This window comes from Macrosteles quadrilineatus, unplaced genomic scaffold (genome assembly GCF_028750875.1).
Source record: "Macrosteles quadrilineatus isolate MER2022 unplaced genomic scaffold, UCM_ALF_1.0 Scaffold_7__1_contigs__length_78375512, whole genome shotgun sequence".
Taxonomy (NCBI): Eukaryota; Metazoa; Arthropoda; class Insecta; order Hemiptera; family Cicadellidae; genus Macrosteles; species Macrosteles quadrilineatus.
The window spans coordinates 41,480,949-41,503,683 of NW_026542600.1; the positions used below are offsets into that span (position 1 = coordinate 41,480,949).

The 22,735-nt window shown below is 36.6% G+C and overlaps 2 protein-coding genes across 3 annotated transcripts in view; one reads left to right on the top strand and one right to left on the bottom strand.

Annotated features, from left to right (window-relative positions):
• LOC128998209 (Krueppel-like factor 8) overlaps positions 1–22,735 on the bottom strand; it is a 56,871-nt gene that overhangs the window by 15,641 nt on the left and 18,495 nt on the right. For both annotated transcript variants that reach the window (XM_054424233.1, XM_054424232.1), the window contains exons 2-3: positions 18,528–18,643; positions 503–601 (exon numbers count right to left, since the gene is read on the bottom strand). In XM_054424233.1, the coding sequence (XP_054280208.1) occupies positions 503–601; positions 18,528–18,539 (111 nt within the window). In that variant the 5' untranslated portion in view covers positions 18,540–18,643. The remainder of the gene's footprint in view (positions 1–502; positions 602–18,527; positions 18,644–22,735) is intronic.
• On the top strand, positions 18,681–19,748 carry LOC128998932 (uncharacterized). The gene has a single exon (XM_054425289.1). The coding sequence runs from the start codon at positions 18,681–18,683 to the stop codon at positions 19,746–19,748; it is 1,068 nt and encodes a 355-aa protein (XP_054281264.1).

Below are 22,735 nucleotides of genomic sequence, written 5' to 3' on the forward strand. Positions count from 1 at the left end.
CCATTGCCCAATTGTATTAAACTCGATCTATAAACAAGTAATCTCAACCAATAAGCTTTTATCCTTTATCCTCTTATGTATAAAAAAACACTGTGTTTGGAACTCTGGATATCTCTGCTACTTATTAGAAGTAGAATTGCAATGAACTGAGCATAAGTGTTCGTATTTTGGGCTTATGGAATGGTGAAAATAATGTTTAACAACTGCAAATATTTAGGTAAATAAGCCTAAATCCCGTATCGTATTGATTTAATAACTCATTGAAATAAATGTTGCTGAGCACTTTTGTTGGGAATTTCACGAAAAATTCTGACAATGTTTACGTATTCTATGGTACGTAATACACACACATCACTTAGAATTCTGCCTACCAAAACCTGCAGACTATAAGGATCTCAAGTTTCTCTATACACTTGTTATTCAAATATTTCTTACAGAGGAATAGAAGTGTTAACTAGCTATGGATCCAGATTAGAACAATACATATCAGAATGGCCCTAACCTCGCGAGCGGCTGTGGGCTCGTCCCCCAGAGGCGAGTAGGAAGAGCAGCCTTTGGAGTTTACCCCTTTCCATCGTCTGCTTGTGCTCTCAGGCTCATCCTAGAACAAAAATAATAAAATCTAAGAAACTTATTTGCTTCATTATCTATTTATTTATCCATAACACCGTTTTATACAAATAATTATTAATATTACGTGTACAATGTCAAGATGACGTGTGTTAAGTGTCAAGATGTCAAGACTGCTTAAGTTAGTTGAAAAACAAATTGAATGCTTGTGTGAATATTCGTATGGATACATAATTAAAATATTTGTCACTTGTAGAAGAGACTTTCAGTTCCAGCAAAGAACAGTGAAGTGTAGCCTATGGGGAATCAGTTCCAGCAAGGTACAGCGAGGTGTAGCCTATGGGGAATCAGTTCCAGCAAAGAACAGCGAGGTGTAGCCCTTGGAAAATCTGTTCCAGCAAGGTACCGTGAGGTGTAGCCTATGAGGAATCAGTTCCAGCAAGGTACGGTGAGGTGTTGCCTATGGGGAATCAGTTCCAGCAAGGTACCGTGAGGTGTAGCCTATGGGGAATCAGTTCCAGCAAGGTACGGTGAGGTGTAGCCTATGGGGAATCAGTTCCAGCAAGGTACCGTGAGGTGTAGCCTATGGAGAATCAGTTCCAGCAAGGTACCGTGAGGTGTAGCCTATGGAGAATCAGTTCCAGCAAGGTACCGTGAGGTGTAGCCTATGGAGAATCAGTTCCAGCAAGGTACCGTGAGGTGTAGCCTATGGGGAATCAGTTCCAGCAAGGTACGGTGAGGTGTAGCCTATGGGGAATCAGTTCCAGCAAGGTACGGTGAGGTGTAGCCTATGGGGAATCAGTTCCAGCAAGGTACGGTGAGGTGTAGCCTATGGAGAATCAGTTCCAGCAAGGTGATGTAGCGAAAGGAGTCCGTACCGAGGTTCCCACGATCGCCTGCCATACCGTGAAAGTGTTACGCAACTCGCCCATACGAAGAAGCACACGGAATAATTATTACATAAGGCGTGTTGAGATTCACCAGTCAAACCGGTTCTGCCGAGGTTCCCCCTTCGGCACCTGCGCCTGCGCCTCCCTTCTCCCGGGGATTGCGACACGGTCCATGTCCATCTTGACTCCGGGACCTTCACGACAACCACGCCTTGAACATCTTCACAGTCGCTCGGCATGGCTTTCGCCTTCGCCTCCGCCTCACCACACACGTTACCTTCCATCGAATTCAACTGAAATTATACATATACCCTTAGTTTGTTTGTGTCAATTAAACTTGAGTCTAAAAGGAACATCTCATGATAAGACTGTACCATTGATAAGGCCACAATTTTCTTTTATAAAAGGATGTTAATATTGATTTTAAAAGTTGCATTTGGTACATACTGTACTTACTATCCCCCAGTTTCATCCTAATAATAATCTTAAAGGAATCTTAATTATATATGTGTGAATTTTATGTTAATTCATTAAGTAAGAGTAACTTTTATATTCATGACACTAAACCTATCTTCGTCACATCTCTGATCTAAGTTTCCAAAGTTTACTGCAATCTGTCCATGACAATACTGTAAACCACGTCAAACTTTATATCGACCCGGTAATAATGCTGGCTGAACTGTATTTCGTAGATTGGGAAACAACAAGCTTGTACATTGCTTGTACAAGTTTTTAATAAGAAAACTCACAAAATAGATACTAATAGATTGGTCCGACTAAGAAGACCTTTTGGTTTATAATTATCAACCAGCAGTGTACAAAAATGGGCCTACTCCCGTACCACTACCCGATATATTTATCTATAAACAGATTGGTATCATACTAGAATTGGTTCCAGAGAGATTGCAGTTAAGAAGCATATTGATATGATTGTATAGATTGTATTTTTGTATTTGTTATAGTATTTATTTGTATACATATTAGATTATTAGTAGTAGTAGGTAGTTTGCGGTACTTCCTAAGGTCTCAAAAAATAAAGGCGGACAAAACGTATTTTTTTCTGGAATAGATCACGGAACGGAACTATTTTTTTTACCACAAAACCTTCATACTCACTACGTTTTTAATGATACTTATTACTTGTATGTTTCTGTTCAACGAAACTTCAATGCAATAACAGCACGCTTGAACAGAAAAATAAACACATCCTAAAATTCAAATGAACATTGCTGGGAATATCAGTATTGTATGAAACTTAACAATTTGCATCCATATCTAAGATCAAGCTATTAGCTATGAAGCTGTAATGAAATAAACTGATTATAAAAGTTACGTATAGAAAGGGAGAGGGGAGAGGAAGTTACATTATTCCCATCATCCAGCACCAGTTCCATTTCACTGCTACCACAAATTACCCGAAATTTAAGGTTCATTTTGTGAGCTCATAACGGTACGTTGAATTGGAACTCAGAGATGACTGTATTGTCAACTACTGACTAGGGGTATGGAATTTTCCCCAAAACAACGGGGATCGTATTCTTTTATTTATTATATAAATAAAGTGTTTGGCCCTTTGGGCGGCACAAGAAGCAATATACAATTTGCAATATACAATGCCTGTTGATTTTTTTGTTTCTTCGTTGTTTTACTTGGACTTCCTTTTGTGCCATCCATTTAGCTGTTTTCTGAGTTAGATTACTGAAGCAACTGCTTAGCTGTTAAGTTGTCTGTCACCCTAAAGTTGACTTGATGGATTTTGACTCGTTTGCACTTTGTTGGGAGATTTCAGTTTCTGTGAGGGGAGAAGGATTTTCATAGATACGTTGGAGCCTTATAGTCGTATTAAGTTCAAAAAATGTTCGTCTTCTTAATCATTGAAAATATTTAATTCGCAAATATAATAAGATAACTTTTGATGGTTGTGTTACTAATATTTAGATTGTACAGAGAGTTGTTTTGATGGCCAACCTCCTAAGTATCATTTTAAGTATCAATAAGACCTTCATCAAGAACTGGTAGTATTGGGTTTTATTCAAATTTGAAATAAAAACATCACCAATATTTTTGATTTTTTATTTTCATGAGGCATTTCGCCAGCTATGTTGGCATCATTAGACACATAAATATTTTTTCATATTTAACTAACCATAGGTTATATTTTAAAATTTATTATTGTAAACATAGACATAACCTTCAGTTTTTGTGATGTGTGTGGTAATGCCAGCATAGCTGGCAAAAGGCCATATTAAAATAAAAATTCAAAAATATAGGTGAAGTTTTTATTTTAAATTTAAAATATCAATACTATGTCTAAAAATAATTCCTACGTGTAAACTTTACTGAAAACAGTTGAGAAATCGAGATATGTGTTAATGTAGACTAATATAACAATAATCGGTTTTTATATCAGTGTTCAAGATGTATCCGAGTTTTTGTGACCTCGACTAGGCTCGACTTGGGCCCCCGGACAACTACCACCAATGCAGGTTCCTACGTCATGTTGACGTCAGAGATCCAGTCACGGACACTCAAGTTTCGTTGTCATACTGTTCTAAACTAACCTAACCTAACCAACCAAACTTGCTGTTACATTTCAAAATACGGTATGATATTCCCCACATGCCTTTTCTGTTATCAAACGGAATTACTCGAATTAAAATTACAATAACATAGCATCAAATTTTGCTAGGGGTAGTATTCCAGTCTCGGACACGGCTCCCGTATTGGTTAGTTGGCAAATTTCGTGACGTCACGTTTCACCTGGGATGGTAGTTTTTCCGGGGGATAGTATTCCGCATTTCCCTCGACTTGTCACAAAATCATGCCAGGTCGAGGTCGGTAGTAAAACAATAAGCTCAGCCGTGGAGGTATGAACCCATCAATGGCCAAGTATCCACTCTCATTACATTGCGAAGAGGCCAAAGAGGGCACATTTTTGTAAAAGTCACCGTGATTTGACAACTGAACCCACTGAAAGGTTGTACAGTACTTATATTTACTTAGGTTTTATCGCGAGAGGAGGAGCTGAAAAGGCATGTCGATTGTTCTACTCTTTACAACGATGTGTAGTGGTTCTAATATTTATTTTAATTATTTTTAAAATCAGTTTAAACTTTCAAAGATAAACTCATTAATCTCCAGGAAAGAACAATGAGGTGTAGCCCTTGGATAATCAGTTCCAGCAAGGCACAGCAAGGTGTAGCCTATAGGGAATCAGTTCCAGCAAGGCACAGCAAGGTGTAGCCTATAGGGAATCAGTTCCAGCAAGGCACAGCAAGGTGTAGCCTATAGGGAATCAGTTCCAGCAAGGCACAGCAAGTTGTAGCCTATAGGGAATCAGTTCCAGCAAGGCACAGCAAGGTGTAGCCTATAGGGGAATCAGTTCCAGCAAGGCACAGCAAGTTGTAGCCTATAGGGAATCAGTTCCAGCAAGGATTCAAATGCTCCAAATGTGGGTTGTTGACCGACGGATCCCAAAATATACATTCATGTTGTTAGGGGGTCTGGCCCGGGATTTCGGTCCAAGAGGTCCCGGGTTCAAATTCCGCCAAATCACCAATGGATATTATCACAGAAAACGTACTACTGATATTATCTAAGTGGTAATGCCGCAACCCCTAGGTCTAGCCTGAAGTAATGTGAAAAACAATCCCAGGCTCGTGCCTAGCGTAAACAAAAACTAAAAAAACTACGGTGTGTAAAACATCAAAATATCAAAGTTATGACAAACAACCCCAATTTTACCAGCAGCATATTTTACCTACACCTCACATCGGAAATACAACAAGTAGCCTACATTGTTCATCAATAAGTTTGGACAAAACACACTGGATGAATAAGCGAATATATCATATTCTATGCATCCACTATCGAAAGGTGGCAATTTAAATACCCGTAAATTAAAATAAAATACACGTAACTAAGTAGATACTATGATTCGTTTAGCGAAATACCTACGAAAATATCCAAAAAGAAACTGGTTTAGCGATGTGAAATTAGATAATTACTGTAAATAAGAGAGAGCGGGAGAGTTAGTGTGGATAACAATAGTGGATGGAGTAAGGAGCGAGTGTGGATGTGGAAGTGGATGTGTGGAAGTAGGGGCCGCATTCTTGGAGTGAGGCGTGGTGGGATGTGCTGATGCGCTCGAATGTCGTACTACATATACCACCTACAGCCAGTCCATGGCTAGTGCAAGAAACATTTTACCAACAAACCAACAAACTAGTTGTCAAACAGAATTAAGTGAAAAAATGTGTCATTACAATACAATATTGTATGTGGTACATACAATACAGTATTTTAATAGATAGAAAATTGGTCATTATAAAATCATTGATAAGGGATCAATGCGATATTTTTAATAGAATGAAATGAAAATAGATTTTAATTGGCAAAAGAGAGATAAGGTGAGATTTTGGGACACCTACCCATTGCGCTCAGCAGTCACTCTGTTCATCAATACTTACTAATCAGTAGTTATGACGCTAGGGGGCGATCCATCGGCAGTTGATAAGTAAAGAGAATGGATATTGTGCGTTTTAAAATTTCTTAAATTACCCGCTTTATATGTACTGAAACTTAAGAGAAACATGTGTTTTTGTTGCAGCCGCCGGCTGACCGACGGATCCCAAAATATACATTCAATTAACCTATCTATAAAAAGATGTCTGCAAAACAGCTGATTTGAAGTAAACTTCGATAAAGCTACGAGGTATATTCCATTGTCTGTGCTACGAGTGAGTGTTAGGACAAAAAAGTTGCACTTTCAGAACATTCTACAGTTGACTCAACCAAAGCTAGATTTCAATTCCGCCGCCAAGCTACAGAACAGGTAGTTTTATTGAAGGAAAGAAATTAGTTTTCATACAGGTGCTTAATACATCGGATTTTTGAACAAAATTCAAGAATACCTTTATATTATATCATCTTGAAATTTTGCACACTGGTACTTTAGCACGACACCTTGGTCCAGTTTGCTGTTAGATAATGGTGGACGACGCTGGTGCGGTTAGTGTCTGTTACGATGTCTAGTGATTCTGGCAGTGTTATAGTGGGTTGATTGGCGACGCTGGTCCGGTTAGTGTCTACGATGTCTGGTGATCTGGCAGTGTTTAAAGTGGGTTGATTGGCGACGCTGGTCCGGTTAGTGTCTACGATGTCTGGTGATCTGGCAGTGTTTAAAGTGGGTTGATTGACGACGCTGGTGCGGTTAGTGTCTGTAATGATGTCTAGTGATTCTGGCAGTGTTATAGTGGGTTGATTGACGACGCTGGTGCGGTTAGTGTCTGTAATGATGTCTAGTGATTCTGGCAGTGTTATAGTGGGTTGATTGACGACGCTGGTCCGGTTAGTGTCTACGATGTCTGGTGATATGGCAGTGTTATAGTGGGTTGATTGACGACGCTGGTGCGGTTAGTGTCTGTAACGATGTCGTGTGATTCTCGCAGTGTTAAAGTGGGTTGATTGACGACGCTGTTGCGGTCAGTGTCTGTTACGATGTCTTGTGATTCTCGCATTGTTAAAGTGGGTTGATTGACGACGCTGGTGTGGTTAGTGTCTGTTACGATGTCTTGTTATTCAAGAAGTGTTATAGTGGGTTCATTGATGACGCTGGTGTAGTGGTGTGGTTAGTGTCTGTTAAGATGTATGGTGATTCTAGCAATGTTATAATGGGTTGATTGACGACGCTGGTGTGGTTAGTGTCTATTAGTCTGATGATTCTGGCAGTGTTATTGTGGGTTGCTTGACGACGCTTATGTAGCATGTCTCCGTTACAATAGTTGTTCTGTTCCTGTTCTTGTGTGCCTGTTTCTGTTCTACAAACAATATATGCTGTGTTACGATGTGCGGTAATGTTTGTGGCGTGGGCGTGTGCCGGAAACTCTTCGACGCCGGAAACAGTCATTTCATGTGACCTTGCCCGTATACTAATGCTAACCTGTTGTGCAGACTGAATATTTTTGGTTATGCAATTTTTAAAGGTAAATTTTATTTACTTAAGTTAAGACTGTCTTGCAGTATGTCCATATCTGCCGCTCTGTATGCCCAATACAATCACTTGTAGAAAGTCAAGGTTCAGTTATATTAGATCATCATACTGTATATTTACGTTTGCTAAAAACGGAGTGTAGCAGAGGTTCTCTGGTTATGTACCGCGCACTTTTTCCATGACGATAGGCCTAAACCTAATCTTTACAAAATACCACAGAAACGCTGGCATAGCAGAAGACCTTTCCTGATGATCTGTAGTATTATTTGTAGGCCTAATATTTTTGAGATCGTAAACGATAAACGCTCTGAATTGAGTGCCCGGGGATGTTAGTTACTAGAATTGCAACTATAAATAAACTTTTGTATTTATAGCACATTTTATTAAGGCTTACCATATTGATATTATTATTAAGAAAATAATGCTTCGCTAACCAATTGCCGCGTAGTTTGCCATCTCAAATGCGTTCTTCGCGTTCCATGTAAAAAAATCCTTTTGACAAAATGTTAGGAAAAACTTAAGGTTTTGTAATCCCGTTAGACCCATGATAAAAAAAAGGCCAATCCGGATGCCAAGGTATGAAAAATCGGCCAGGATTCGGAGATTGAGATCCCTAATTGTAATATACAATATGTATATAAATTGTAACATTATCATAGATAAAAGGAGTATAGACATGCTATTATAAACTCTAACAAAATTGTTTTAGAAAAACAGGACAAATTAGTATAGATATTTATGGTGAGTATGTAATTTGGCCCTTTGGGTGAAGCATGGTTAAAATATAGCGTATAACACGAGCATTCTCCCTGCCTGACAGTGACTGTCGAACGTAGGTTTGTGAGTGCGATAAAAGCGTAATAAAGATTTACCAATCATCTTCAAAATTTCATTTTTTATATTCATCTATTTTAAACTTGTGTTGGACCTAATGGTTTGGCCCGATATACCGACGAACCCCTATAGCATTTAATAATTTTTATTATAAAAAATCAATTGCGTTAACCATTGAGTATAAACGTAACATACATGTTATGTTTATACTCAATGCGTTTACCTTTTTAGCTGCATTTACAAAACCTTTTGACTATTTATAAGAAATTCATGCTGTGTAAGTGTAGAAAAGAATTTATTGCTTTGGGTACCAAGTTTCATAAAAATATAAGTTGACCAAAAAGCTTTGATTTATCTTTTTTATTACAAAATGGCAGATTATGACAAAATCAAGCCGAAATAAAAAAAAGGATTACTGGACATTTTCGACTACAGTATTTTGGTGTGCACAGCCTGATAGGGGATAAAGAATACTACCCCCTGGAAAACCATCCCCCCAGGTGGAACATGACGTTATGAAATCTGTCAACTAACAAATATGGGAGCCGTGTCCGAGATTGGAATACTACCCCCCGAAACCCCCCAACAGTAGGAGAGAGATACCCAGATAACGTGTGCCGCTGAGGGGACAATAGCACAAAGCAAGTCCCGCTAGGGGGACAGTAACTCCAACTCGACTAAAATCATCCGATTTCCAATAATTTGGTACAAACATACGTTTATTCGAACGAGATCACGAACGATCATGATGAGTATGGGAACGGGGATTTATGGAGGGTTTTATGGGGTTAAATCTGGGTTTAATCTTTTTCCCTCTCAAAACATAGAACCGTATTTCCCAAATTTTGTATATCATTTAGTTGAGCTTAAGAAAAACAAATAATTTAGTAACTTGAAGTTAGTGATAACGTTTATTGGTTGCGGATGAAATTTAAAAAATTAAAATTAAAAATTCCCATGTTATTCTCATGTATAATAAGTAAGCTGTGTTGTTTACTTGTCTATGGGGGGGGGGTAGCGGATTTTTATCCCCCTGGAATTTTACCCCCTGGGCAAACGTGACGTCACAAACCAGGGGGTAAAATTCCGGCCGCGAACTTTTGAGTTTCGCGACATCAGCTCGATGGATTAAACGCGGAATTAAACATATATTTTCACGGTTGTGAATTTAATCAGAACACATCAAATTATAACAACCTAGAGTGTACGGCCCGGATTTTTACCCCCGGAATTTTACCCCCTGGCCAGATATATAAATTAGTGAGAACGATTAATTATCTTCTGTTTAAATTAATAGTTAACATTTTATTATAAAGTAGCCTATATTAATTTATTTGTAACATTAACTAATCGAACAGGTTTTTAATTTTAATTTTGAGATTCTAGTATTAGTCAACACAACAATTGGTCGAATACATTGTACCGGATGCCTACAACTAAATTTCACAACATGTATTTCGACGACCTTTCTCATTACAAACTATATATATCACATGGTTTGTGCCTGAAGAAACAAGATTATTGTGTTATTGTACAATAGAAACTAAATACATCGTTTTTCACGATGGTACAATAAATTCGTTTAAAAAATGTCCACCCAATCATCATTTAAATGAGCTACTCAGTTTATTTTACATACTTATTAACCAACAGTTCGCCCCAAACGCAAATCCCGAACATCAAAATTAAACAGCAAATTCTGTTTACTTAGTTGAGATTACAAAATAAATAAATAAAGATAGGCTACTAAATAATAAAATGTTTACAATTAATTAAATTCAGAATTAAGAAAAATCAATCATTCAATTTCTAAAATCGGCCTGGGGGTAAAATTCCGGGGATAAAAATTAGGCCCGTACATCTTCAGTTGTCTAAACGCTAGTTATATGGACAGGGAGTAAAATTCCGGTTTTTATCGCTAATCTAATTAATCACGCTCTGTCTATTTTCATTATACTTCCAAATCCGCGGGGGTAAAATTCCGGCTGCGAACAAACTTTTGGCCACTCAGGTTACTATGTCATAGTGACGTCAGCTTTGCCCAGGGGGCAAAATTCCAGGGGGATAAAATTCCAGCGACCCGTCTATGGATGTATTTTGATCAAGCTTTAAAATTATTAATTTCTTATCAAGCTATTCACATTTTACTACAGAACACACTTTATTATCCTCCCTGATGAAGAAAAGTACTCTTTAAATTTAATGTTATTTAAATAGGGAATAAATCTGGCATGGAAAAAAGGACAAAAAGGAAATGTAAAAATCCAATCTGGCAAATAGAAATTCCCCTAGTCTGCAGCTTTGCTAAAGGTATAACTTGAGTTAACGTGCTAACAGAACAAATTAATTTGAACGGATGGTGTTTTTGACCACAGGGGACATTAAAGCGGGCATCGGTCTCGGGTCCAAGTTTTACCATGAGACCTATGATAAAAAAACTCCCACTAAGAGAGATTCTCTAAAATACGGTATCTGAATGGGCCTGATGATGATCGGTGTAACTGGTCTAAATCAATCGTCGTTGTAACATCTATACAAGTTAACAGTTTCGTAAGACTTCGTAGTAGACATGGGAGCGCGTTCTTGAAACACAATCAACGAAGCAACCAATTATCTGCGTACACATGCAGCGCCCGCGCTTTTGCCAACGCGCGTTCTGAGAAACTGAGAGATTCTTCGTGCAACGCCCGCTACCGCTAGCAGCATAGTCAAAATGATCAAGGGTAGCTACGTCCAGTTCCGAACCATCAAAACACAACTGACTTTTTTCAGGATGGAAACGCCGACATTCTAGTTTTTAGGCGAGCAAAATAATCATCTAGCAACCCACCTAGCCAAAAATTGTATTTGATGATTTACGATATTATAAACATATTTGCATTAGATAATTGATCGTTTATACTGTTAACTAATCAACCAACCATTAGCTCTTTAATTATTATCATCACTCATCATGTCCAAACCAAAAACCATAGTGAGATATAATAGCTCGATGTTTTGCCAGTTTTTCAAATAACCTTCTACAATCACTACAGTAAACGTACTGGGTAAATAAATCATTTACATTGTGTTAAAATGCAATCCTCGTTTATTTAATCTGTGGACATTCTGGAGTACCGTAACAAAACCCGAGAACTCCATTATTGTGCAGTTCTCTGTTTGCAAAACAGATTTCTGAACACTGATCACTCCTTTATTTCTTCTTCGCTCACTTCGACTGACTACTGAACAAAAAACGTTTAGGTTAAGATTACTTTAATTGAATTATAATAGATCTAGATATCTTGAAAACAGTACAACCCTTTTTATTTTTAATGTATCACTGTTTCCGAGGTATTAAAGTGTAAATGATTGCGAACAAACGGTAAACAAGACACTTGGGGATAATTATTAGTATAGAATATTCAGTTAATTGAAAATTATATTTACCGATACTTCTTTGTCCATGCTTTCAAATGCGAATGCACACATATACACTATACAGTTAACAACCCCAAATTAGAGTACGCACTTTTTTCACGCAACTACTGATAAGAATACATGCGGACGCCACAAGAATCACTCGAAAACTAACCCAAATAGTTTACTTTTTGGTAGTATTGTATTCATACGCGTGATCAATGATCTCAAATCCGCTCACTTTGCCGATGTTCATAAAAATTGCTACAGGTTTTAAACATCCATGCAGAGTTTAGTATTTTTGTGTCTAGGTGTTTACAGGACGTGCAATTATTTAATCAACCTGATATTATTTGATTTGGCAACATTTTACAGAAGTAAAACTTATTATATTTTATTTAATGTATTAATTCTTTTGGGAGACAACGTATTTTTAAGTAGCTTGTTGCTTTGCAAGTAAATAACAGTCTGTTTATTTGATCACACATTTATTTGTTGTGAGATGTAATCCGATGAATAATACAATGATATTTTTGTATCAATCAATATTTTTTATCTTCCAAAAAGTTTATTTTAAAGCTGTTTGTGAGATTGTTTTGTGGCTGTGTTATTAGACCTATTTTATTCAAAATGTAGTTACATAAATCTTTACTAGACTTACCAACTTGCACTTACCAATTGTCTAGTAATTGGTAAATCTTTACTACACTTACCAATTTGTTGGGGATTTCAAATACCCTGTTGAGGAAATTACAGTTGGTAGCGTTGGTAACATTGGTCTAATTGGCCTCATCTCAACCCTCCCTAGTCCTCGCCCCTCCACTCTCCCAGTTTTGTTTTGTTTTGAGTTTACGCCCGATTCTCGTGATATATCCGAATACTTTTAATTACTCATCCAGCCATCAATCTTGGAACTCCAAATAATCTAGCCAACAAGTTAAAATATTTGGGTGAAAGAGGCGCAAGAAATATTCGCTCTGGCTCGTCCACGCTGCGTATTCCACATCACAGGACGACTGTTTATAACAAATCTTTTGTAGTAACTACATGCCGCCTTTGGAACTCTGTACCTTATCCGATTAAATCCTTAGAAACCGATCCCGACTGAGGGTGGCGCTGAAACAATATTACCTCAACCGGATGACCGTGGTGTGGCGGGATGGCGTGTATTAGGCCTGGGTGCAGCAAGAAGGTGTATGTGTGTGTTAGGTATGTGGGTGTTAGGGAAATACATTTATGTAATGTTGTTACACCTATTTGTTTATTGTAAACTTTGTTGTTTTATTTTGTTGCGAATTTCCCTATAGGGTAGCTATTACCGTAGGTGGCACGGTAAGACCTAGGCCCGGGACCGATTTACTTTTTCATTTTGATGTCCCCAGAGGCCAAAAACACCATTCGTTCAAATTTTTATATATGTATATATATACGTCCGTGAACGCGATAACTTGAGTAATTTTTGTCCGATTTTGATGAAATTTGGTTTAAAGGTGTAAGGCGGGATAAACTTGAATGAGTTCGCGAACCAGCATGATCGGACCATGGGAACGGGGTTTTACGGGGGGTTTTATGGGGTAAAAATTGGCTTTTCTCATTTTTGACCCTCAAAACACAAAATTTCTCAATTTCTCTCTAGACCTTTTTAAAGAGCTTAAATAAACAAATAATTTGGTATATTAAAATGTTTTTTACGGTAATCGGTAACGGAGTTATTATCGGTAACCCATGTTATTTTTATGGAGAATATTGTAAAATGTTGTAGTTTGCTTGTTTATGGATATATTTTGATCAAACTTATTTATTTATTTATTTATTTTATACTAAGCTATTAATATTTTAGTAAAAAATACACTTTATTAGTTTCCTTGTAGCAGCATACCTAGGTACTCGTTAAACCTAATGTTATTTAAATAGGTTTAATTGAAAATCAATTCAGACAAATGGAAATTCGCTTAGTCGGCAGGTTTGCTGCTGCGGGGGTATTTTCTATAAACATAATATAACACCGCCAACCTCTTCCTCCATCTCGCCTTCATCACTGCGTACAACCAAACCACTGATTTGCTGTGTAGTTTGAGTTTGTAGGGGGGGGGGGGGGGGTGAGAAGAATCACGGACTCGGATCGGACGATTTCTATTGCAATTGTGGCATGCTTCACCTTACCTCGCCTGATGGCCCGAAAATCCTATCTCGTTATAAGTTTGGTAAGCTACCCGAGGTAACTTATTCAACGATATAGTAACACAGGGATAATATAAAGTCTGGACACCCCATATTAACTTTTAATGGGTCACACCAGGATAACCAAACTCTGCACACCTATATAACATTAAAGTATACTTTTTCGTTGATATCCAAATTTTGTCCGAAACCCAAAAATGGACTATTTTGTGGACAGTTCAAACATTCTAAATATAAAGTCCTATCAAGTAACAACTCATTTTAAAGGTCATTAGTATAAAAGAATATTGGTGAAAACTTGAGGTCTCTATCTCAACCTATTACAGAATGGCAGCAGTTTTTTTTTATTTTTCATAAACCTCAGAGACCCCACTTAAAAATATACAACCATACCCTGCTAACATTTTATCGGGTTGTACCAGGTTTATCACTTCATAAGAAAAACAGTGTATTTTTAGTTGGTATCACGATTCCTCCTGGGAACGCGAAATGAAGCATATTGGGGCAGCTCAAAAATGTTAAATATGTAATGCCTCAAAAATTTCTGAGCTGGCCACAAAATATCCCATTTTGGGGTTTCGGGCGAAATTGGGATACCAACAAAATAATTCACTTTTATGTTGTGTAGAGGTGTGCAAAGTTTGGTTTTCTTGGAGTAACCCATAAAAAAGTGAATATGGGGTCTCCAGACTTTTTATTAAAACTGTACAACTTCAAAGAACCATAAAACCTTATTTTTTCCGCTCAAAGCTATGAAATAACAAAGTCTAGGAAATCATTTTGAGTTTTGGTACATAATCATCATATATACATAAACAATAAAACTACACCAGTTTTATATTTCTACATAAGAATAACATGAGGATTTTAAATGTAAAGTTTATTTATTTTCTTCGTAACCTTTAAGTGTACAAAAACGCATCAATGTACAAAGTATTTATTATTTGAAGCTCTACTCTCAACACTATGATCGTAATGAAAATTGGACCTTTCCATGTTTGAAGGGTACTGGTCATGGTTGTAACAATTTGAAAAAAAAAAATTAAATTTTCAAACCCCTATAACACTGCGTTTCCACGACCTGATCTTTCTGGTTCGCGAACTCATTGAATTTCATCCCGCCTTACACCTTCAAGCCAAATTTTATATAAACCAAACAAAATACAGTAACTCGCGTTCACGAACATATATCATTTTATATTTTTGATGTATTTTCTGTATATAAAAATTGGACGAATAATGTTAACAGCCTCTGGGTACAATAAAAGGAAATAGTAAATCAGTCTTGGGTGTAGGTCGTACCGTGTCACCTACGGTAATAGATACTTACCTAGGGAAAATAAGCTAAAAATAAGACAAAGCGTAAGAAACAAAGTTTAGTTACCCAGTTACCGTGGACACTTGTCCGATATGGCTCTCGCCTTGAACAGTCTACTTCAATTTCAACCGTAAGACTTATTTCAGAGGAAACCGTAAAGAATTGATTTCACAGGTCCTTGTGCGGAATGGGGGCAGGTCGCCCGCCATCGCTGCCCAGCCTGTCACCAACACTACAGTCGTTCTTTCTAAAATCGTTGCCAAATTTGAGTTCGTTGGGTGTCCACGGCGATCACCACTGAATGAAACTGCTTTACGGAATACCTCTGAAAGATTGATTGACTTTAGATACTAAAATAGTAGATATTCACACTGTATGGACTAGCAGTTGACAGTTGTTACTTTATCAGCATTGACGAGTCCCTCACATATTGTGATACTATCAAAATTATATTTTCAGTTAATTGCGATACGATTTTAGTTAATCCATAAAATTAATTTGGAAGAGGTTTTTTTAACCAACCGATTTTGAAATTTTTGGTGGAGCTCACTCTGAAGCTGTGCAACCCCTAAATACCTTTGCCCAAGTAGGCCTTAAAGTTCCCATCTCAATCTTATGGAATAGCAATATTTGAATCAGCTGTGATCATTTGTTAATTTTTAACTAGTGTACATGTTGCTCGAATTCGAGCAATTGCAAAGTATTACAGGAGTTATTTCAAAATGAATAACAGTCATATTTACAATGAGTTAAAAAGAGTCACCTCAAAGATTACCGGTGTGTAACTCAGACCATGTTTATCTTCCTTGTTGACAAATTCTAAAGCATTCTGGCCGGTTTTCTCCTTCTCAAAATGCCTCGCTGTATAGGCAACACAGGTCATTGATAGAGGGCCAATTGAGAACGAAAAGTCGTTTTGGGGTAGTGTTAGGGAGCATTTGTAACCTAATAGTTGAGATTGTCCAGGGTCAGGTGCTGACTCGCGCCACTGTTCTGTAGCTGCGGTCGTTATCACGATTACGCCTCGTTCCGTTTTCGTCGCATCGGAGGCATTTAAAAGAAAAATACCCCCGCCGCAGCAAACCTGCCGACTAAGCGAATTTCCATTTGTCTGAATTGATTTTCAGTTAAATATATTTTAATAACATTAGGTTTAACGAGTACCTAGGTTTGCTGCTACAAGGAAACTAATAAAGTGTGTTTTTGAGTAAAATATTGATAGCTTAGTACAAAATAAATAAATTTGCCAAGTTTGATCAAAATATATCCATAAACAAGCAAACTACAACATTTGACAATATTCTCCATAAGAATAACATGGGAATTTTAAATTTACAATTTTTTTAATTTTCTCCGTTACTAACAATCGAACAAAAATACTTTTATATACTAAATTATTTGTTTTTTTAAGCTCTTTAAAAAGGTCTAAAGAGAAATCGGGAAATTTTGTGTTTTGAAGGTCAAAAGTGAGAAAAACCAATTTTTCCCCATAAAACCCCCCGTAAAGCCCCGTTCCCATGGTCCGATCGTGCTGGTTCGCGAACTCATTCAAGTTTATCCCGCTTTACACCTTCAAACCAAATTTCATCAAAATCGGACAAAAATTACTCAAGTTATCGCGTTCACGGACGTATATATATATATATATATATATATATATATATATATATATATATATATATACATATATAAAAATTTGAACGAATGGTGTTTTTGGCCTCTGGGGACATCAAAATGAAAAAGTAAATCGGTCCCGGGTCCAGGTCTTACCGTGCCACCTACGGTAATAGCTACTTCCCAGGTCTTACAATGCCACCTACGTTAATAACTACTTCCCTATAGGGATATTTGCCAAAACAACAAATAAACTAATTATAGCTACACACAACAACGATAAATGCACAAATTTAAGTTACAATCATGCTAACACGATCCGTCATAGCGACACAAAACAACGATAAATACACAAATTTAAGATACAACCATACTAACACGATCCGTCTTTGGGGTTATGTTTACACAAACTCAAATAGTAAATAAATGTACTCAATGCGTTTCATTGAATTGAAAAATAAATAACAGCAATTAAATTATACAGCTGATCAAAATGTAAACAATTATGTTCTTCATAAGGATAACATGGGAACTTTCAAAGCCACTGGGACAGAGCCCAAGGGACTTTTTCAAAAATGTTTGGCCCGTTTGCAAATCTACGAGACAGCTCTTTCCAATGAGACGTCAATGGACAAAATCAGTTAAGAAATGGCGGAGGAGTTCAACCGACAAAGTTTCGTGTAGCGTTATTAATTATATAGATTTGATGTATTTCACTTCCAATTTCTGATTTATTTATTCTTGTAGTAACTAATACGGTAAATTTTATCAAGTGCACAGTTTGAACGTCGTATGGAAAAATGGAGTTTGGAAAAATACTTCAGAATAACTCGAGGTTACAAGTTGAAAAGGGAAAATCACTTTAATTTTATGTTTTTACTGTGAAGTGTTTGAGTGTGATAAAGTAAGCTCATCCCAGAGAATGAGTCTTCTGTATACCAGTGAACAGTTATGAGATAAAACGACTAAAAATGCTCATTATTAATAACTGATTATGATAATGTATGTCTGTCTGTGCCTAGTTCCTCAGTAGGCCTAAATGCGCTAAACACCAATGACAGGCGACCACGAAAGTTTAATGTTTGGGCCGATTCCTGCACAGTATTGGTGTTTGATGATTATAGACAACTTGCATGTTGTACCTTATTATTGTCATTTCATTTAAGAACTGTATCAAAAACTTACAATTCGTGACATTTTGACAATTAGTGAAACAGTTTACACTGAATAGAAACGTGAGAGCAAATAATTCTTATTTAGAATTCGCCGATTTCGTTACCGACATAGAAATAATGGAATATGTTTTGGGCCCTATACTATACAGACACCTACTGAAATAGAAGCTAGAGGATCGGATATTGATTTTGTTTATGGAAATCCAAACTAAATTATTCGTGGTCTTAATGTTGATTGAGACATCCAAACGTCACAGAACAAAGATGGCTCAAAATTAAACAACAGTATAGTATCTGGAAGCACAGATTAAAGTGTATAATATTTAATGTGCTAGAAGCCATCAGATTAAGTGCTGCCATATCATATAAAAAAAACTCAACTTTCCGTTATCAATTTTAGCTTTAGCTATGACTGTTGATAAAGCTCAGGGTCAATTCATAGCAAGAGTTGGATATCTCACATCATGGAGTATAGACTTTTTATGGCTGCCAGTATGACAAATTCCTGTGATATGGCATTTCAATGTGGGGTTTGCGTATAATAAAAAACTTACCATAGAAACCATGAACGGTTTTTGGAGAAAAGGCTCGCCTCCAGAAATGTGTAGTTAAAAACCTTCGACCCAACTGGTGAGTCTAGCACCGGCTGTACAGCAACAGCCATCCAAACCTGCAACCACCACGACAACATTATTATCTACAACATCATGACAAATGGTGAGTCTATAACAAGCTGTACAGCAACAGCCATCCAAACCTGCAACCACCACGACAACGTCATTATCAACAACATCATGACAAATGGTGAGTCTATAACAAGCTGTACAGCAACAGCCATCCAAACCTGCAACCACCACGACAACGTCATTATCTACAACATCATGACAAATGGTGAGTCTATAACAAGCTGTACAGCAACAGCCATCCAAACCTGCAACCACCACGACAACGTCATTATCAACAACATCATGACAAATGGTGAGTCTATAACAAGCTGTACAGCAACAGCCATCCAAACCTGCAACCACCACGACAACGTCATTATCAACAACATCATGACAAATGGTGAGTCTATAACAAGCTGTACAGCAACAGCCATCCAAACCTGCAACCACCACGACAACGTCATTATCAACAACATCATGACAAATGGTGAGTCTATAACAAGCTGTACAGCAACAGCCATCCAAACCTGCAACCACCACGACAACGTCATTATCAACAACATCATGACAAATGGTGAGTCTATAACAAGCTGTACAGCAACAGCCATCCAAACCTGCAACCACCACGACAACGTCATTATCAACAACATCATGACAAATGGTGAGTGTATCACCGGCTGTACAGCAACAGCCATCCAAACCTGCAACCACCACGACAACATTATTATCTACAACATCATGACAAATGGTGAGTCTATAACAAGCTGTACAGCAACAGCCATCCAAACCTGCAACCACCACGACAACGTCATTATCAACAACATCATGACAAATGGTGAGTCTATAACAAGCTGTACAGCAACAGCCATCCAAACCTGCAACCACCACGACAACGTCATTATCTACAACATCATGACAAATGGTGAGTCTATAACAAGCTGTACAGCAACAGCCATCCAAACCTGCAACCCACACGACAACGTCATTATCAACAACATCATGACAAATGGTGAGTCTATAACAAGCTGTACAGCAACAGCCATCCAAACCTGCAACCACCACGACAACATCATTATCAACAACATCATGGATGAGGATGACAAATGGTGAGTGTAGCACCGGCTGTACAGCAGGTTACCTACAGACAACACCATGCCATGACGAGAGAAATAATTTATTATAATTATAATTTCCCATAGTTTCAGAGGATGATTCGACAATGTATCAACAACCTACATATTTACCTACAAACACAACCAACTTCTTCTTTTATTATGACATACGAGTACTAGGAACGTAGGTACCTCTTTCTTTAAGTCTGTAAACGTCTAATCAAAAGCTGAAATATTGATACTGATTTTCTTATCACCTACCAAAACCAATGATAGAACAGGTAATTCAAATTTCAAATATTTTGCCCCTGTTCAATTATTATTCATTGCAGATTTAAATTAGGTTTGTTAAGTTCATCCTACATATGTTAAGTTCATATGTAGGATTTTGCGGCCAGTGTATAGTATGAATAAATCTACTTGTACGCCAGACTGCCATTTTTCTCATCAATGAATTATAGTTTTTGGTGTGATAAAAAATTATAGTAAATCTGAATAAATAATCATGTAATTTGTCAATACAAGATATTTTGTAATGCACTAGGTTGCTTGGTTTACTTATTTAATAATGACAGAATACTTTATTCTCTGCACCTTTAACATTTTGGCATTTAATTTATCAACTTGGTAGGCTTATAATCAACTCGTAGGCAAGTTAAAGAGCCGATACATGTTCCTGGTTTAAAGTGGCACATGAAACAACCTTAAATTAATCGTAGTTGTGTTTGAAATTACTCGATACGTTTGTATTAAGCATCAATGATGTAATAACAAAGACAGTTTACATCACTTGCTCTTAGATTCAGTAATCACACGAGTCATAGTGACGAGAAATGCGTCACAGCAAACCCTCGTACTTGTCCAATTCAATCCAAACACAGTCTATAAAAAAGATATTCTTAGTTTAATCAATTTTAAGGATTGCAGCATTATACTTGAGTAACCAGGGTTGCTACAATGGGTAATAACTATAAACTAATATTCACTTATGGTAATAAAAAATGCGATGATTAATGGGTATTGTAGCAAAACAATAGATTCATTACAAAGAATGAAACTAAAAAATCACTCCGCAGGAAAATAAATACCCCTTACGCAGCAAACCTACAGACTAAGGGAATTTTTATTTGCCCAATTAAATTTTCATTAACATATTTCCTTGAACATGTCAGATTTATTTTTTTTTTAACGACTTTAGGTTTAACTAGTACTGTACATAGGTTTTGCTACAGGGAAGGTATTTAAGAGTGGTTTTAGTGAATTGTTTACGTTAAGTATAGACTAGAACAATAAAAAAAAATACGACAAGAACACTTTCATTCTATTCAGTATTTTAAGTTTCATTTCAGAGAAAAATAACAAATAGCTCATTTTTGATCAATTTTAAATAATGAAACAAAATGGCGATTATCTCGCTAACAAGGCATTTTCGTAAAAGATCTTATTCTTGGTTTTTGTTTGATTTTGACTCATTAAAACCTCTTTCTTAAGTTGTTGTACATACTTACGGGACATTCTGTATACAGGGTGTCCCTTAAGATAACACCCAAACTCCGGAAAAGGGTTCTATGGATCAAAATAAAGGTAAAATCAATCGTGATTTTTAAATCGCTTCGTTAACCATATGTCCACCATTTTGTATATTTTACTTAAACTTTTTTATCTTTGAATGGTTCCGACTGATCTTTATGGAACTTGGTATTAGAATAGACAATAGTGGTTATTTTAAGTTTTATAATTTTAATTACTAAAAATAAGTTTGATTTTATAGAGAAAAAAATGTTAAAATGTTTATTACAAAAAAGTTTTACTTAAAGTTTCTCATCAAAAGACACAAGTATCACAAATCGAATAAAAACAGTTGATATACACAATTTATAATTGTAAAATGAAGTAGAATGAGGCTAATCTAATCAGGTTGCAACTGATTTTGCCACATTTTACAACTAAAATTCGTAATAATTCAGCTATTTTTCATTCGATCTTTTTGAAATTTTAAATGATATTTACGAAACGATTGTTTTACAAAATCATGCACATTTTCTCTTTATGTTGAGCAATAGAACCTATTTACCAGAGTTTGGCTGATTACTTAAGAGCCACCATGTATATTTAATTGCTGTAAATTAGTACTTAACTTTTTATAAATCGCTGCCATGGAAATCAGCAGAGATATATAGGGTGTCCCACGAAGGGGTTTAAACGTTTGATTTTATATTACGTGACCATTCATGCACCAAACTTTTTTAAACTTTACACAGTTTATAAAGTAGGTTCTAAAAATATTCTGGAAAAATTTCAACTCCCTAACCTTAGTAGAAACAAAATGGCGGCATATTGAAAAATGTACCAATTTGCTTTCTATAAAAACTACTTTCATGATTTATTATCTGATTTGTTTACTACGTTGCGGTTCTAACGGTCATTGTTGAAGAACAGCTGTTTGATTGTAAAATGAGTTTTAAATGAACAGGTTCCACGGTACCAGAAATGCATCAAGCAATCTTTCAACAATATGGTGCACCACCTCATTTCGCAAATCCTGTCAAGCAATTACTAAATGGCAACCTTCATGGCCGTTGGATTGGTCGTGGAAATTATTTTTTAGATTGGCCACCCCAATCACCTGATTTAACTGTTTGCGACAGCTTTTTATGGGGTTTCTTGAAGGAACAAGTTTATACCCATAGCTTCAATAATGATGAGGAACTAAAACGATCAATAGAAGAGGAACTTCTCCGGATACCGCAGGGTTTCTTTGTAAGAGCTTACGAATAAATTGTTACGCACCGTTATCAGTGTGTTGCTGTGGATGGGTTACAGTTTGAATAATTTTGGACATTAAGGTTTTCCATTAGACTATGTTCTAGTTTTTTTTCATTTAAGTCATTTTGCCCTGGAAAGTAATAATAAAAATATTTTATAAAACCAAAAATACCTTCTTTAATGTTTTTAAAGCATCGTTTTTCAATATGCCGCCATTTT

Bases quoted from the DNA above. Each gene is read 5' to 3' on its own strand.
- LOC128998932 (XM_054425289.1), top strand. From the start codon at position 18,681: ATGACAAATGGTGAGTCTATAACAAGCTGTACAGCAACAGCCATCCAA.